Here is a 16,387-nt window from a genome sequence, read left to right as displayed (position 1 = left end):
GAAATATTTTCGTATGCATGTACAGAAGTGTGCCTTTTCCCTTTCTATGGAGAAGACGGGATGATCATATTTCAAGAATATAAGCAAATGTAACATTTGCAGATACTTGACCCCAGGGGAACACTTGCTGAATATTGCAAACAAAGTCTACATTTCCTGAGAAAAATTAGCATATCTATGAATACACTTTGGAGACAAAAAAATTATCAAACTTCATAGAAATAGTTTGAAAATTTAATAGACCCCATTCCTTCCCTGGGAAGAGTAAAGACTGGTACACATGTTAATTTTTATTTCATTTTAGTTCAGCCCAGCAGCTAAATGAAAAAAAAAACAGATGTTGCTGTACTAACTATGCAATGTTGGTACAGCAATCTCCCCAGCTGTGCTATTGTGTTCCGAAAGGGAACATTGTTGTTCCACCCCCCCCCCAGCCAGAACACACCGGTCAGCGATCACAGCCATTGCCCGCAAGCGCTGATCAGATGCCGATTGGTTGCTGGTTTTCCAGCATGCTCCTTCAACAGAAGCCGGTCATAAGATTGGCTCGTCTGTATGGGGCTTAACTGTCACCTTCATAATCTGTGTTGATACTATAAAGCCACTAGCAGAAAACACTGTCTATTGTACCACTGGGCAATGAACTTGACATTGTCGTGTATTAAATGAACCCTGTGATTTTTAGCCATCATTGATCTGGAAATAACAAAATAACATAATAAATGCAGCAATTAAATATAATGCAGAAATTATTCTATTATTTAAATAAAGTATGGCTATCTGTATCTGCTATGTATTTTAAGGGGCCTTTAAAGGGGTATGTGTACTGTTTCTTTTTTTCTTTTTTTTTAAGAATCTAGCAAATAATGTAATTTGCTGATAACTTAAACTTTATCATTTCTTTCTCTTTGTAAATGTCATTTTTGTTGTAGCATATCCTACAGCAAGAATGCAAAATTGTGTAGAGTCCCACCAAAATACATACCAGACCCTTTCAGTCTCTTGAAAAAAAAATGCGTGAGCCCCCCTCCAGGAGATCCATACCAGACCCATTGGGTTTGGTACAGATTTTAAGGGGGATCATCAGCTAATCCCTACCCTTCAGCATTGGGGATGCTTTGAAAGGGATTCCAAAAAGTACTAGTATTTATATGCACTGGGCTCTTTGGCATGACTGAGTGGCAAGCAGATTGTTGCCCCCTCCTTGGTAAACTCATTTTTAGGGATCCCCCGAACTTCTAACCAGTTCAACATGCATGCAGGGGAAAAAATTATTTAGTTATCAGTTAAAAAAACATAAAATAATATTATACATTATTTAATGAATCTATTTTTAATGAATACTTCCAGATTTCAATGATGACTGAAGATGCTGCACATCCATCCAGAGTTAGCAGATCAGAGGAGGGAGGAGCAATGGATTTCCCTTTCTCTCTACTCAAACTTATTTTTTAGTTATTTTGGAGGGCTGTGGTATTTTTTATGTATAGTTAAAAAAATAACTTGGGAATTACTGAATCTGTATAGAAACACAGCTTCCTTCATAAACAATTAGTGCATTTTTGCATTTTTAATTTAAAAGCGAAACCAGGTAAATTATAGCAAAAATATGTTGAGGGAAAGTCACATGAATGCTCAGTGAAGGTTATATTTACTCTTTTAGTATGATGTGAATGTTACAGTAAAGAAGAACTGATGTTGCTGTATGTCATTTTCACTGGTTGAATCCTGGCAAATTTCCACTAGTTGGGATTGAATATTGATGATCAATTTTGGCCACTTTTAGGGCTAAAAGGCAAGCGATTGTCAAAAAAAGGGTACGGGGAACTGGATACTGCCATGGGGGACATGTATCAATGCAAATATATTATATATATATATATATATATATATATATATATATATATATATATATATATATATATATATATATATATATATATATATATATATATATATATATATATATATATATATAATATATATGGATTTTGATGGGGCCCCACACCGTTTTTTTTTTTTGTTTATTTTGTTATTTTTACATTTTGGACCCGAAGGGCCTGGTATGGATTGGGGAAGACCCCACGCTTCTTTTTTTCAGAATTTTTTATTGCTGGCATTCTTTTTTTTACATTTCAGCTGTCAGTAGGGAAGCCTGCTGACAGCAGATAAGTCATCTGTTGTTAAGGACCTGTCGGCCGCTCCTTAACTAGCTATTCTTCACACAGAATTCAAATCAGATCATTTTTCGACTGATCCGGATTTGAATCGTTTTGAAATTTGGAATTCATTAGAAAACAAATTTACAAAACGAAATGAAACAAATTTCATTACTATTTCATTCGGAGATTCGGATACATCCAAATCTCTGAATAATTAAAAACTTGTTCAAATTCGTATTCGGACCAAAACAAATTGCACATCTCTAATCACTTTGCTTAAATCTGTGTGCCTAAAGGTGCCCCTGATCTATTAGGACCCTAGAAATGCCCCTGGCTGCAATCTTTAGCGTGCAATGCAGCATTTACACTGCAACCTATAATACACATTTTGCATCAGAGACCCAGCTGTGGAAACATTGTGTGTCTCCTCTGCAGCTGCACGGGTTTTGTAACCATTGCTGATCCATGACTTGTTCATTTTGATTGAACCAGTTAACAATGTCTGGGGACAGGTGGATTTGGCTCTTTGTAACAAAACCACCTGCTGTGTTTAAGGCCCTCTCAGACAGCACACAAGCTTTATAGACAGTAACCACATCAGCCCTGAAACCAAAATAGTCCACAGTCATATGGTTAAGGTGCTGCCTGTTGCCTGCAGCAGGTCCTGTCTGCTGCATCTGCAAAAACATCTTAAATGCATTGTTGAGGCAGCCACTGCTACTTCTCTTTCAGGATTCTGAGGTTAAGTGGCATTAGAAGGGATCCTGCCACTATCAGATAATGTGGCTGAGAGGTTCTTTTACAGCCCCTCCTTTTAAGTGCTTCATTTTGTACTCCCTCTGGGATGGTAGAATTAGATTCACTCCATGTATTGGGAATCCAGGCCACCAAATATGGTCTTCTTTATGGCCTGAATTTGGGCATCCTTGCAAAGGCATTTCACCATGAAAGAGCTCATTCACCACTAATTGCCTACAACAGAGGACTCAGAGTCCCCTGTGTCACTGTGGAAAACAATGTCCTCAACAATCTCACTCCACCTACATTCAATTCTCTGGGTTTAGAAGGGGAAACTTTCCCCTGGAGGTCTGCTTCATTTCCTCCTCCTCCTTCTCTCTTCCAGGACTCCAATAACCCTCCTCCTCAGGTTCTTGTTACCTCACAAGGATAGAGGCAGTACCAATAGTCAGGATCTTTCCCCATGAAATGAGAGCCCCCAGATTCATCCCATGCAGCCCCTGGCAGGACATTACAGTGCAGGGGTGTTGCTAGTACAGGACATCTGCATCTCTTGCGGGGTGCCCCAGGTCCCTATGCCACGTCTGCCCAGCCTTTTCTTTTCCAGCTTCTTTCTTACTTCAGACACACCGTGGCTGTACAGAACTATGGGAAGCTATCCCTAAGCTCCTGCTTGGCTCTGATTTGCAGTGTCACATAATACTGCCCATGACTTCACCTCACTTTGCCTTGCTGCTGTATCTGAGCTCTGGTAAGTGGACTTCAGGGGTGGGCCTGTCTTTTTGTGTTTTTTTTTGGGACAGAGATATGTGTACTGAGGGAGACAGATCTGTACTGGGGGTCTGTGGTCTGTACTGGGCTTGAAAGAGGTCTGTATTGGGGGGGGGGGGTTCTGTGTGTAGCTACATGTATCTGTTCTCCCAGCTGCTGATTCCTGACACGGACTGTTACCACAATTTTGACACATCCAAAACTTGTCGTGGCACACTATGCATGCCAATTCATTTCTATATACATAATGCCCAAAGCAGCTTGCCTTTTTTGCCTTCAATGTCTCTTGTTCCGAAAGTCTGTGACCATTTGCTTCAAGGTATGTTAAAAATGGTGGTATGATTTTGTGGATGTGGCTACAAAGGGTGTGTGTTTAAAAGTGGGTGTGATCATTAGGGTGTCTTCAAGTTTAATTTTGAAAATCTGGTAGCCTGAAAATAGGGGAAGGGGATTGCCCGAGTTTAATGTTAGCTATGGCAATAGGAGAAATGTATATATGTGTGTGTGTGTGTGTGTGTGTGTGTGTGTGTGTATGTGTGTGTGTGTGTGTATATATATATATATATATATATATATATATATATATATATATATATATATATATATATAATCACATGATATAAAAAAAAAGCAGTAACAAAAAAGTTAAAGAGGTCTCTAAGGTCAATGCACTATGCACAGTGGAAGGAGGGGAGGGTTCAAATTCACAGTATTGTTGCATACTACAGCACTAAAGAACAGCAGCGAACTCTCCCTATTAACACATTGTCAGCTTTTCCTATGCAAGCTAACCCACTTACAGTTGCTGGAAGCTTTGAATGTTATGCCTTTATAGTGAGGGGGCTGGCATGTAAAAAATTCCCCCATTCTTAGTCCTTCTAATGCCGCGTACACACGGGCGGACTTTTCGACGGACTAGGTCCGGCGGACTTTTTGACGGACTTTTCGAATGAACGGACTTGCCTACACACGATCAACCAAAGTCCGGCGGATTTGTACATGATGACATATGACCGGACTAAAATAAGGAAGTTCATAGCCAGTAGCCAATAGCTGCCCTAGCTTCATTTTTTGTCCGTCGTACTAGCATACAGACGAGCAGACTTTTCAACCGGACTCGAGTCCTTTAGAAAGATTTCAACCACGTTTTATTTCTTGGACCGTCTGACTTTTTGGAAAAAAAAGTCTGCTGGAGCCCACACACTGTCGAATTGTCACCTGAGCTAAGTTCAAAGGTCAGGATGTGCATTATTGGTAGTCGGTTGCAAATGGCAGCATTACTTCAGCATTTCCCATGAATGCCTTGAACCCATGCTTGACCCAAACCTGAACCCCATTTCTAGTCATCATTCACGTTCAGCTATGTTTAAACTCTTGTACTTTCCATGTGTTTTAGATAGGGGGATGGAATTGTACATCTTGCAATAAAAAGACACTGCTTTATATGCCATATATGAGGTGTTATAGAAGCAACAATCATATACCTGAGCAGATGACACTTGCATCTTCATGGTGTCCACAGTTATGGGAGCCCCATCCAAGATGATTACATTGGTAAAGGTACTGCTCATTTCCAACACACCGCACATCATCAAGAAGAATACTCCCGTTACCCGGTCCAAAATGAGCATTACTAAGAGCTGCAACACCAGACCCGCATTTCAACTGTCGACACACAACATGAGCATTATTGATGTTCCATAGGTCATCACATACTGTTCCCCACTCTGTTCCGCTGTATATTTCCACACGTCCAGCACATCTGTCCAAGCCACCCACCAGTCGAATAGGGTTAATTTCTAAACAAGACAAGATATTTTAGGTTTACATTTATTGCAATGTATCATGTGTTATTATCAGTGAGCACATACAGTTTTTAAATTATTATTGTTGTGTACCTTGAAGATCTTTATGATTTTCACATTTGGCATACGTTCTTGTACATATTTTAGTGGCTTGTGACAATTAAGCTAAATTCATACTAGTTCATGCTTTGAAAAGCATTCCACAGTGGATTGCTTTTTAGGGTGTGGCTAAGCAGCTGCTGTCAGGTGTTCAGGAGGTGACCCAGCCTGTTTTTTTTCTGGATAGCAATGTCCCCTGAGACTAATGCACTGCAACTGCGAGGCATGTGTGAAAAAAATGCTGTAAATTAAAAAAAACTTTCAGGAATGGAAGTGCTAATAGTTTATTTTTATCAGACACCGAGCATGTGCACTCAACTTCTTTGGTTGGCCATGGCGAGGCCTGTCCTAAGCGGAACCTGTCCTGTTAAACCCCTGTTTGTTCTTTGCAACTGTGCTGCAGCTCAGTTTCAGGGTCTTGGCAATCTTCTTATAGCCTAGGCCATCTTTATGTAGAGCAACAGTTCTTTTTTTCAGATCCTCAGAAAGTTCTTTGCTATGAGGTGCCATGTGGAACTTCTAGTGACCAGTATGAGAGAGTGAGAGCGATAACACCAAATTTAACACACCTGCTCCCCATTCACACCTGAAACCTTGTAACACTAACGAGTCACATGACACCGGGGAGGGAAAATGGCTAATTGGGTCCAATTTGGACATTTTCACTTAGGGGTGTACTCACTTTTGTTGCCAGCGGTTTAGATATTAATGGCTGTGTGTTGAGTTATTTTGAGGTGACAGCAAATGTACACTGTTACACAAGCTGTACACTCACTACTTTACAGCAAAATGTAATTTCTTCAGCGTCCTCACATGAAAAGATATAATAAAATATTTTTAAAAAATGTGAGGGGTGTACTCACGTTTGTGAGATACTGTATATACATTATATATAAACATTTTCTACTCCTTTAGTAAACCAACCCCTATGTATCAAAATACTAACTGAAAGCAAAGCACTCCATATATCACTTTTGTTGCCAGCAGTTTAGACATTAATGGCTGTGTGCTGAGTTAATTTGAGGGGACAGAAAATTTACACTGTTATATAGGCTGTACACTAACTACTTTACATTGTAGCAAAGTGTTATTTCTTCAGTCTTGTCACATGAAAAGATATAATAAAATTTTTACAAACATGTGAGGGTTGTATTTGCTTTTGAGAGACACTGTACATATACTGTATAATAAGTTACATACAAAGAAACAAGGCTTTTAAGTAGTTAGCACATATAGATAAGATTGTTTACATAAAACTGATGGCACATAATGTGTGTGTGTACAGTATATATATGTACATACACATACATACAATATATATACACACACACCATATTACCAAAAGTATTGGGACGACTGCCTTTACACCCACATGAACTCTAATTGCGTCTTAGTTATTAGGGTTCAATATTAAGTTGGCCAATCCTTTGCAGCTATAACAGCTTCAAATCTTTGGGAAGGCTGTCCACAAGGTTTAGGAGTGTGTCTATGGGAATGTTTAGCCATTATTCCAGAAGCGCATTTGTGAGGTGAGGCATTAATGTGGACAAGGCGGCCTGGCTCGCAATCTCCGCTCAAATTCATCCCAAAGGTGTTCTATCTGTTGAGGTGCATGCCAGTCAAGTTCCTCCACCCAAAACTAGCTCATCCATGTCTTTATGGACCTTGCTTTGTGCACGGGTCCAAATCATTTGGTGGAAGGGGGGTTATGGTCTGGGGATGTTTTTCAGGGCTTGGGTTTGGGTTTGGCCCCTTAGTTCCAGTGAAGGAAACTTTTAAGACGTCAGCATACCAAGACATTCTGGACAACTTCATGCTCCCAACTTTGTGGGAACAGTTTGGGGATGGCCCCTTCCTTGTTCCAACATGACTGTGCACCAGTGCACAAACAAGGTCCATAAAGACATGGATGAGTGAGTTTGGGATGGAGGATTTTGATTGGTCCATACAGCGTCCTGACCTCAACCCGACAGAACACTTTTGGGATGAATTAGAGAGGAGACTGTGAGCCACGCCTTCTCATCCACATCAGTGCCTGACCTCACAAATGTGCTTCTGGAAGAATGGTCAAACTTTCCCAAAGTCACACTTCCAAATCTTGTGGACAGCCTTCCCAGAAGAGTTGAAGCTGTTGTAGCAGCAAAGGTTGGGCCAACTCAATATTGAACCCTATGAACTAAGACTGGGATGTCATTAAAGTTCATTTGCATGTAAAGGCAGGCGTCCCAATAGTGAATGCAGAGTTCTGGGTTTAGCAACACTTTAAAGTGTTACTAAACCCACACCAGTAAAATCAGTCTGTATATGCAGTAAATATGTGGACTATAACAGTGGAGTAAGGGGTAAATCCTCTGCATCGTGTAAAAAGGCTGTTTGATCCTATCTTCTCTGTTCCTCCCCTTCTTCCACAGTCCCCAATCCATCTTCTGATAGTACAGAGCCTTGGTGGGCACACTACTCAGTTTGGTGTGTATTGCTACAGAGGTTTTTTTGGGAGGGTGCTTGTGATCGGCACAGGGCCAATCAGCACTGCCCAGACAGAGGGTCAGGAGTCATGCAGCTTCAGAGGAGAATGAAAACCCTTCATACAGTGCTCAGCCAGACACTGATAGAAGTCACAATACTGCTATATACTGCTGATGAGAAAAGGTATTTAGCAGTTTATATTTACTAAAATAATTGCATTTCCATGTTCTGTGTACTGTGGGAGACCAGATATAGTGAATGTAAGGTCCTGGGTTTAGTAACACTTTAAATTAATTCTAGTGCATACAAAAACAATATGATACTTAATTTTTTGCAAAATATAAAGGATTGTGTTGTATCAAGTAAATAGTTAAGCCTGTAAAATGGTGACAAACTACAATACCAAACATTGTCCATAGGTGACACTTCAAAATCCTTAACAGCAGGGGTAGGTAACCTTTCAGAGCTTGAGATCTACCTGGACAACATGGAGGAAAGCAAAGATCCGAGGGGGAGGGGTGTACTAGGCGGCACCCTTTAAAAAAAAAAAATTATCACGCTTCCCAATAAAATGACAGCATGGAAAACACATACTGTGTCACAGTAGAATCCTCTGCCCCCCTTTACATCTCTCCCCACAGTAATGTCCTCTGCCCCCCTTCACATCACTCCCCACAGTAGTGTCCTCTGCTTCACATCACTCCCCACAGTAGTGTCCTCTGCCCCTCTTCACATCACCCACCACAGTAGTGTCCTCTGCCCCCCTTCACATCACCCACCACAGTAGTGTCCTCTGCCCCCCCTTCACATCACTCCCCACAGTAGTGTCCTCTGCCCCTTCACATCACCCACCACAGTAGTGTCCTCTGCCCCCTTCACATCACCCACCACAGTAGTGTCCTCTGCCCCCTTCACATCACTCCCCACAGTAGTGTCCTCTGCCCCCCTTCACATCATTCCCCACAGTAGTGTCCTCTGCCCCCCTTCACATCACTCCCCACAGTAGTGTCCCCCGCCCCCTTCACATTTCTCCCTACAGTAGTGTCCTCTGCCCCCCTTCACATCACCCACCACAGTAGTGTCCTCTGCCCCCCTTCACATCACTCCCTACAGTAGTGTCCTCTGCCCCTTCACATCACCCACCACAGTAGTGTCCTCTGCCCCCCTTCACATCACCCACCACAGTAGTGTCCTCTGCCCCCTTCACATCACTCCCCACAGTAGTGTCCTCTGCCCCCTTCACATCACTCCCCACAGTAGTGTCCTCTGCCCCCCTTCACATCACTCCCCACAGTAGTGTCCTCCGCCCCCCTTCACATTTCTCCCTACAGTAGGGTCCTCTGCCCCCCTTCACATCACCCACCACAGTAGTGTCCTCTGCCCCCTTCACATCACTCCCCACAGTAGTATCCTCTGTGCGTCCAGACTCTGGTGGACGCACCTAGAGTATGCTGTCCAGTTCTGGGCACCAGTCCTCAGGAAGGATGTAGTGGTAATGGAGCGAGTACAAAGAAGGGCAACAAAGCTAATACATTTTTAATTTTTAAAATCCCCCCCTTTTCTGGTGTCCTTGTTTTCATTCTCCCTCCATTCTTTCCCTTTTCCCACCCTTTCCCTGCTTTTGCTTACACCTGTATTTTCTTTCTCCATTGTCTCCCTTCCTTTCTTTTTCTCCCTCCCTGTCCTACACTCATTCACACCAGGTAAATCCTTTTACCTTTCCACTTCCATGTACCCCACAATTCATCAACGCACCTCCCGTTTCACTTTAATTTTACTAATTTTATATAATTTTACTTACATTACTTTTCAATTTCACCATTTTTTTCGCTTCCTATTTGGAACCTTTCTCATGTCCCCTCACGTTGTTTAAATATACACCATTATTCCATTACCTTTATCTTGATGTTCACCCCACATTTATCCTTACCCTTTCATTCACTTCTTCACTGACCCACACTTTCGGCTTGGTAAGTCCACACCATATTCATACTTTTTACTTTATGTATCCAGATGTTGGTCGTTATTTGTGGCTCCCCCGAGTCGCCACGGGAGACCTCCCTTGGTGGCGGCACTCTGCGCTTGGTGGCTGCTGGGACATGGGTAAGCAGCTTTGCTCCTTCCTCCTTTTTATCCCCATCAATACTCTTTTTATTTATGATGCTGCTTTACAAGCTTTTACCTTTGTCTTTCGATCATTATATTGTCTCCCTGATCTTATCACAGATACCCTCCCGATGAAGTGGCCATTGCCCGCGAAACTAGTAGAGGAAAATGACATCTGTGATCTATTGTTCTATCATGATTCTCCCCTTCTGGGGTTAATCTTTTCACTGGTGATATATTTGTACCGCTACCATGTTTTTCATCTGTAAATGACGATTTGTTTTTGGCATCAATAAAATCTTCTGAAAATTTTATATCCTGTTATATTATTCCAAATTGTATTGTCTCTACTGTACCGTGATAGTCCAATTGCCCTCATATTCTTGTGGCAGCCTGGTTGGGGATCAGGCTTCCAATTTTGCCATTCAAAGCTAATAAAGGTTCTGGAGGATATTACTTATGAGGAAAGGTTTCGAGCACTGAACTTATTCTCTCTGGAGAAGAGACACTTGAGAGGAGATATGATTTCAATTTACAAATACCGTACTGGTGACCCCACAATAGGGATAAAACTCTTTTCCGGAAGGGAGTTTAACAAGACACGTGGTCACTCACTAAAATTGGAAGAAAAAAGGTTTACCCTTAAACTACGTAGAGGGTTCTTTACTGTAAGAGCGGCAAGGATGTGGAATTTCCTTCCACAGGCGGTGGTCTCAGCGGGGAGCATCGATAGTTTCAAGAAACTATTAGATAAGCACCCAAACGAACGCAACATACAGGGATATACAATGTAATACTGACATATAATCACACACATAGGTTGGACTTGATGGACTTGTGTCTTTTTTCAACCTCACCTACTATGTAACTATGTAGCATAGTGCTGGGTGGAAGGTGGGAGCGGGAGCCATAGTTCAAAATAACAAGCTGGTGATCACTGAGGCAGCTCCCGCCCCCACCCCCACATAAAAAACTATATGAGTTATGGTGCTAGAACGATTGCCCTTACTCTGAGGTTTGTGGATAAACCTCATAAGTGTGGTGTAATTAATATTTACGTTGTGCGTGCCGGACCTACGCATGCATTTGTGATCGCGAAAGGATGGGTGCTTTTAATTTTTTTATTTACTTTCTTTAATGTTTACATTTTTTTCATTTTTTTTTTTTATTTAATTTTTTTGCTATCACCAGGGGTGAACAAACCCCTTTTGATAGCTTTGAGCAGTGAAAGGTACTAGACCTGTTTTTAAATTCAATTTGAGTTTTCTGAATTCAGTTGAATTGAATGCAATTTGACAGAGTTTGAAAAATTAGAATCAGCTTTCAGATTCAAACCAGAATTTTAATTGGCATTCCAATTTATTCTATCTGAAATTCAAATTTCGGAAGACGGTTATATACTTTCTTATTTATACTATTCTATTCGATTGTTTTTTTCTATTCTTTTCTATTCTATCCTATTCTCCTATTTTCTTTTCTATTCTTTTCTATTCTATTATTTTCTATTCTATTCTATTGAAATTTGAATTTATTCTATCCGAAATTTGAATTTCGGAAGAAGGTTATATTCTTTATATGTGTTTTCCTATTCTATTGTTTTTTTCTATTCTATTCTATTATTTTTTATTCTATTCTATTATCTTCTTTTGTATTCTAATCTATTCCATTTGAATTTCAGAAGATTATATTCTTTCTATTTTACTCTATTCTATTGATTTTTTTATAATCAATTTTTTTAAATGTAATTATTTTATTTTCTATTCTTTTCTATTTAATTTCAAATGTATTCTATTTGAAATTCGTATTTCGGGAAGACAGTTATATTCTATTTTATTCTTTTCTATTTAATTCTATTCTATTGTTTTTTTCTTTTCCACTCTTTTCTTTTGTATTCTATTCTTTTCTATTTTATTCTAATCTACTCAATTTCAATTTGATTCTATTCAAAATTTCGGATTTCAGAGGATGATTATATTTTTGCTATTTTATTCTAATCTATTGTTTTTTTTCCATTCTGTTCTATTCTTTTCTATTCTATTCTTTTATTTTCTATTCTAAACTATTCTATTCACATTTGAATTAATTCTATTCCAAATTCTAATTTCAGAAGACGGTTATATTATTTCTATTTTATTCTATTGTTTTTTCTATTCTATTATTTTCTGTTCTTTTATAATATATGATATTCTTTTCTATTCTATTCCTTTAATAAATATATATATTTAAGCCAATATAAGCCCTACCCCCCAAATAAGCCCTAGTTAAAGTCCTTGTAGGTCTTATTTTCAGGGTAGGGCTTATTTTCGGGGAAACAGGGTAGGGCTTATTTGGGGGGTAGGGCTTCACCGACAATCACGCTAGGTCTTATTTTTGGGGAAACAGGGTTTGTGTGTGTATATATATATATATATATATATATATATATATATTATTAGAACTTTATTCTATTCTTTTATTTTCTATTCCCTTATTTTCCATTCCATTTTTTTCTATTATTTTATTTTCTATTCTATTATGTTCTGTTTTACTCTATCCTTTTATATTCTATTATTTAATTTTCTATTCTACGGTTTTCTGTTATGTTCTATTCTATTCTATTCAATGCCTTTATTTTCTATTTTATTTTATTCTCTTCTTGTTTATGAATTCGATTTCGAATTCAATTTGAATTAGAATTCTGTCCGAATTAAATTTTGTTTAAATTCATTACTATTGTAATTTGGAAATTCGTCTACAGCCGCACATGTACACAGGGTACTATTTATGGAGAGATCAGGATCTTTAAGACCTCTTCCCTTCAAAGCATCTGAGACAACATAGATCATGTTTGTTCAGATGTTTCCCTGGCTGTACAAAATCCTTGTCGCTTTCAGCTACATTCATTAGAGAGGAAATCAGCAGATATTTCTCCATCTCCTCTGTGTGTAGCTGACCCAACCACTCAGTCTTCTTCTGAGAGCTGCAAAAATGATCAGGTGACTGTAAAGCCACTTGAGCCACTTTTGCTAGAAAGCCAAATAATGGCGTTAAAAAAGATACCAAGCTCATGGATGCAGCTGTGGCCATGATCCTGGCATAACTGCTTCCCTCTGGGGCCTTATATATGTTCTCTGGGCAGGAAGCGGTTAAGAATCCCCTGAGGCAGACACATAGCTTATCCCTGTGTCGAACACGCGTAGGGGAGGGGACAAGATGGTGTAGTAGGCAGCAGGTTTGAACGCTGTGAACGGACAAGCTATCTCTCTTTTTTCTTTTATGTGCTATAGAGTGGTGTCCTTCAGCACCTGCAAGATGTGAGTACCCATAGTTACATAGTAAGGTTGAATAAAGACACCAGTCCATCCAGTTCAACCTGAGAGAGTATGGGTGCATGTCTACAATTATTCCTATTTTATTTTAGGTACCCATATAGTGCCGTCAATTTACGCAGCGCTCCACACTTACATTACACACTCAAATTTGGTCCCTCCCTCAAGGAGCCCACAATCCAAGGTCCCCAACTCACATTCATATACTAGGGCCAATTTTGGACAGAAGCATGTCTTTGGAGTGAGGGGGGAAACCGGAGTACCTGGAGGAAACTCACGCAGGCACAGGGAGAACATGCAAACTCCAGGCAGGTAGTGTCGGGTTGGGATTCGTGCACTATATTTATATGTGTTATATCACATTGGTTACTTCAATATAGTGTGGCACTTTTTATCTGTTATGGTTTTAATTTTCCAGCACAATGAACATTTTATACATTATTATGTTTAATATCATGCACGGTTTGCACTAAGATATTCATGCATTTTATGTGTCATATCACATTGGTAATCTTAATATAGCACAGCCTATTCGACAAAATCCTTTAGATAACAATAACACTGCTATGACTACCTGGGGGGGGGGGGGGGGGGGGGGCGTTGGGGGATTCATAAAGGGTGTCTGTCAGAAACCAGCACTCAGGTCAGAGTGCCTATACTGGACACTGCTTCCTCAGTGCACCCCCCCCCCTGCCACTGCACCTATCACAATGACAGGCACATGACTGATGAGTTTTGTAGTAGGATGGATGGAGCTTGATAGGGAACTGAATGATGAGTAATGCCCCATACACACGATCGGAAACTCAGCCAGCAAAAGACCGATGAGAGCTTTTGGTCGGAAAATGCGACCGTGTGTATGCTCCATCGGACTTTTGCTGGCGGAATTCCAGCCAGCAAAAGATTGAGAGCATGTTCTCAATTTTTCGGTCGGAAAAAGTTCCGATCGGAAATTCCGATCATCTGTACCAATTCCGACATGCAAAATTCCTACGCATGCTCGGAAACAATTCGACGCATGCTCAGAAGCATTGAACTTCATTTTCTCGGCTCGTCGTTGTGTTGTACATCACCTCGTTCTTGATTCAGCGAACTTTTGTGTGACCGTATGTATGCAAGGCAAGAAAATCCAAGATTTTTCCAACGGAAATTCCGCTCGTGTGTACGCGGCATTACTCATCAGATCCGCCTTGATTTTTATTGACAGTGCAAGGCAGTGGTCAGATCCATACCCACTGATCCGTACCATAACACCTTTTGAATCCACCCACTGATAGGGAACTGTTCTCTCAGTTCCCCATCAGGCTACATCCACCCAACAGCTGTTGCAACCATGGGGACTAGTTCCCTATCAGGTCCCCATCCCCTGTGACTTTTAATTTACCAAATTGGGCATTGTCATATTTCCATAATGACATCACCAGTATCCCCAGACTCTGTTTATATTCAGGCGTCACGGGGAATGCCACAGGGAAGTCCTGTCATGTCCCCGTGCGTCAGGGAGGGGTGGGATCACCGGGTGGCCCCGCCCCCCGCTATTTAAGAACCGTCAGAAGAGGAGAAGCGTCACACAGCGGGAGCCTCCCTCCATGCCAGCATGGATGCGGAGCGGCCCAGAGAAGAAGATGGAGAAGAAGATGAAGAAGAGAAGAAGATGAAGAAGAGAAGAAGCTGAAGAGAAGAGCGGGAGCCTCCCTCCATGCCATGGATGCGGAGTGGCCCAAGGAGAAGAAGGGAAGAAGACGCTGCGGAGGAGATACTGGACGAGAACACCGGAGGAAGAACCAGAAGAACCAGAAGAAGAAGATGAAGGAAGATAGAAGAAAGAAGAAGCATTTAAATAAAGGAATTGTCAAAAACTGTCTCTTGTCGTTTTTAACATTTTTGACAGTTTTTTAGTGAAATGGTAGGGGTACTTTTGTACCCCCTTACCATTTCACACAGGGGGGAGGGCCGGGATCTGGGGGTCCCCTTGTTAAAGGGGGCTTCCAGATTCCGATAAGCCCCCCGCCTGCAGACCCCCACAACCACTGGCCAGGGTTGTGGGGATGAGGCCCTTGACCTCATCAACATGGGGACAAGGTGTTTTGGGGGGCTACCCCAAAGCACCCTCCCAATGTTGAGGGCATGTGGCCTGGTACGGTTCAGGAGGGGGGGCGCTCTCTCGTCCAACCCTCTTTTCGTGCAGCCTGCCAGGTTGTGTGCTCGGATAAGGGTCTGTTATGGATTTTTGGGGGGACCCCACGCGTTTTTTTTTTTATTTTGGCGCGGGGTTCCCCTTAATATCCATACCAGACCTGAAGGGCCTGGTATGGAATTTAGGGGGACCCCCGACGTCATTTTTTTTTTTAATTTTGGTTCGGGGTTCCCCTTTGGGGAATTCCCATGCCGTTTTTAACAATGAACTTCTATGTGTATTGTCGGACCGGCAATGCATTAATAGCCGCGAGTAGTTTTAAATGACTTTTTTTCCTTTGAAATGTCATTTTGCTGTCAGATTGTTCTAAACACGGGAAACATGCGCCCCTTTACAGGCATACTATAGACACCCACCAGCTACGAAATTTAAAGGGATATTACACTTTTATAGTTTCACTTTAAGCATTATTAAAATCACTGCTCCCGAAAAAAACGGACATTTTGAAAACTTTTTTTTGCATTGATACATGTCCCCTGGGGCAGGACCCAGGTCCCCAAACACTTTTTATGACAATACCATGCATATAAGCCTTTAAAATTAGCACTTTTGATTTCTCCCATAGACTTTTAAAGGGTGTTCCATGGCATTCGAATTTGCCGCAAACACCCCAAATTGTTCGCTGTTCGGCGAACTTGCGAACAGCCGATGTTCGAGTCGAACATGAGTTCGACTCGAACTCGAAGCTCATCCCTATCGAGGAATACCGGATCATTGTTCACCCAATTTTCTTAT

At 41.0% G+C, this 16,387-nt stretch overlaps 1 protein-coding gene across 1 annotated transcript in view; it reads right to left on the bottom strand.

The window, feature by feature from the left end:
* Positions 1-16,387, bottom strand: part of DMBT1 (deleted in malignant brain tumors 1) — a 165,362-nt gene that overhangs the window by 87,008 nt on the left and 61,967 nt on the right. The window contains exon 10 of the mRNA XM_073627487.1: positions 5,156-5,470. Within this exon, the coding sequence (XP_073483588.1) occupies positions 5,156-5,470 (315 nt within the window). The remainder of the gene's footprint in view (positions 1-5,155; positions 5,471-16,387) is intronic.

Source organism: Aquarana catesbeiana, linkage group LG04 (assembly GCF_042186555.1).
Source record: "Aquarana catesbeiana isolate 2022-GZ linkage group LG04, ASM4218655v1, whole genome shotgun sequence".
In the NCBI taxonomy this organism is placed as follows: Eukaryota; Metazoa; Chordata; class Amphibia; order Anura; family Ranidae; genus Aquarana; species Aquarana catesbeiana.
Note: the sequence above shows the minus strand (reverse complement) of the source record. Positions and strands in the feature narration are given on the sequence as shown.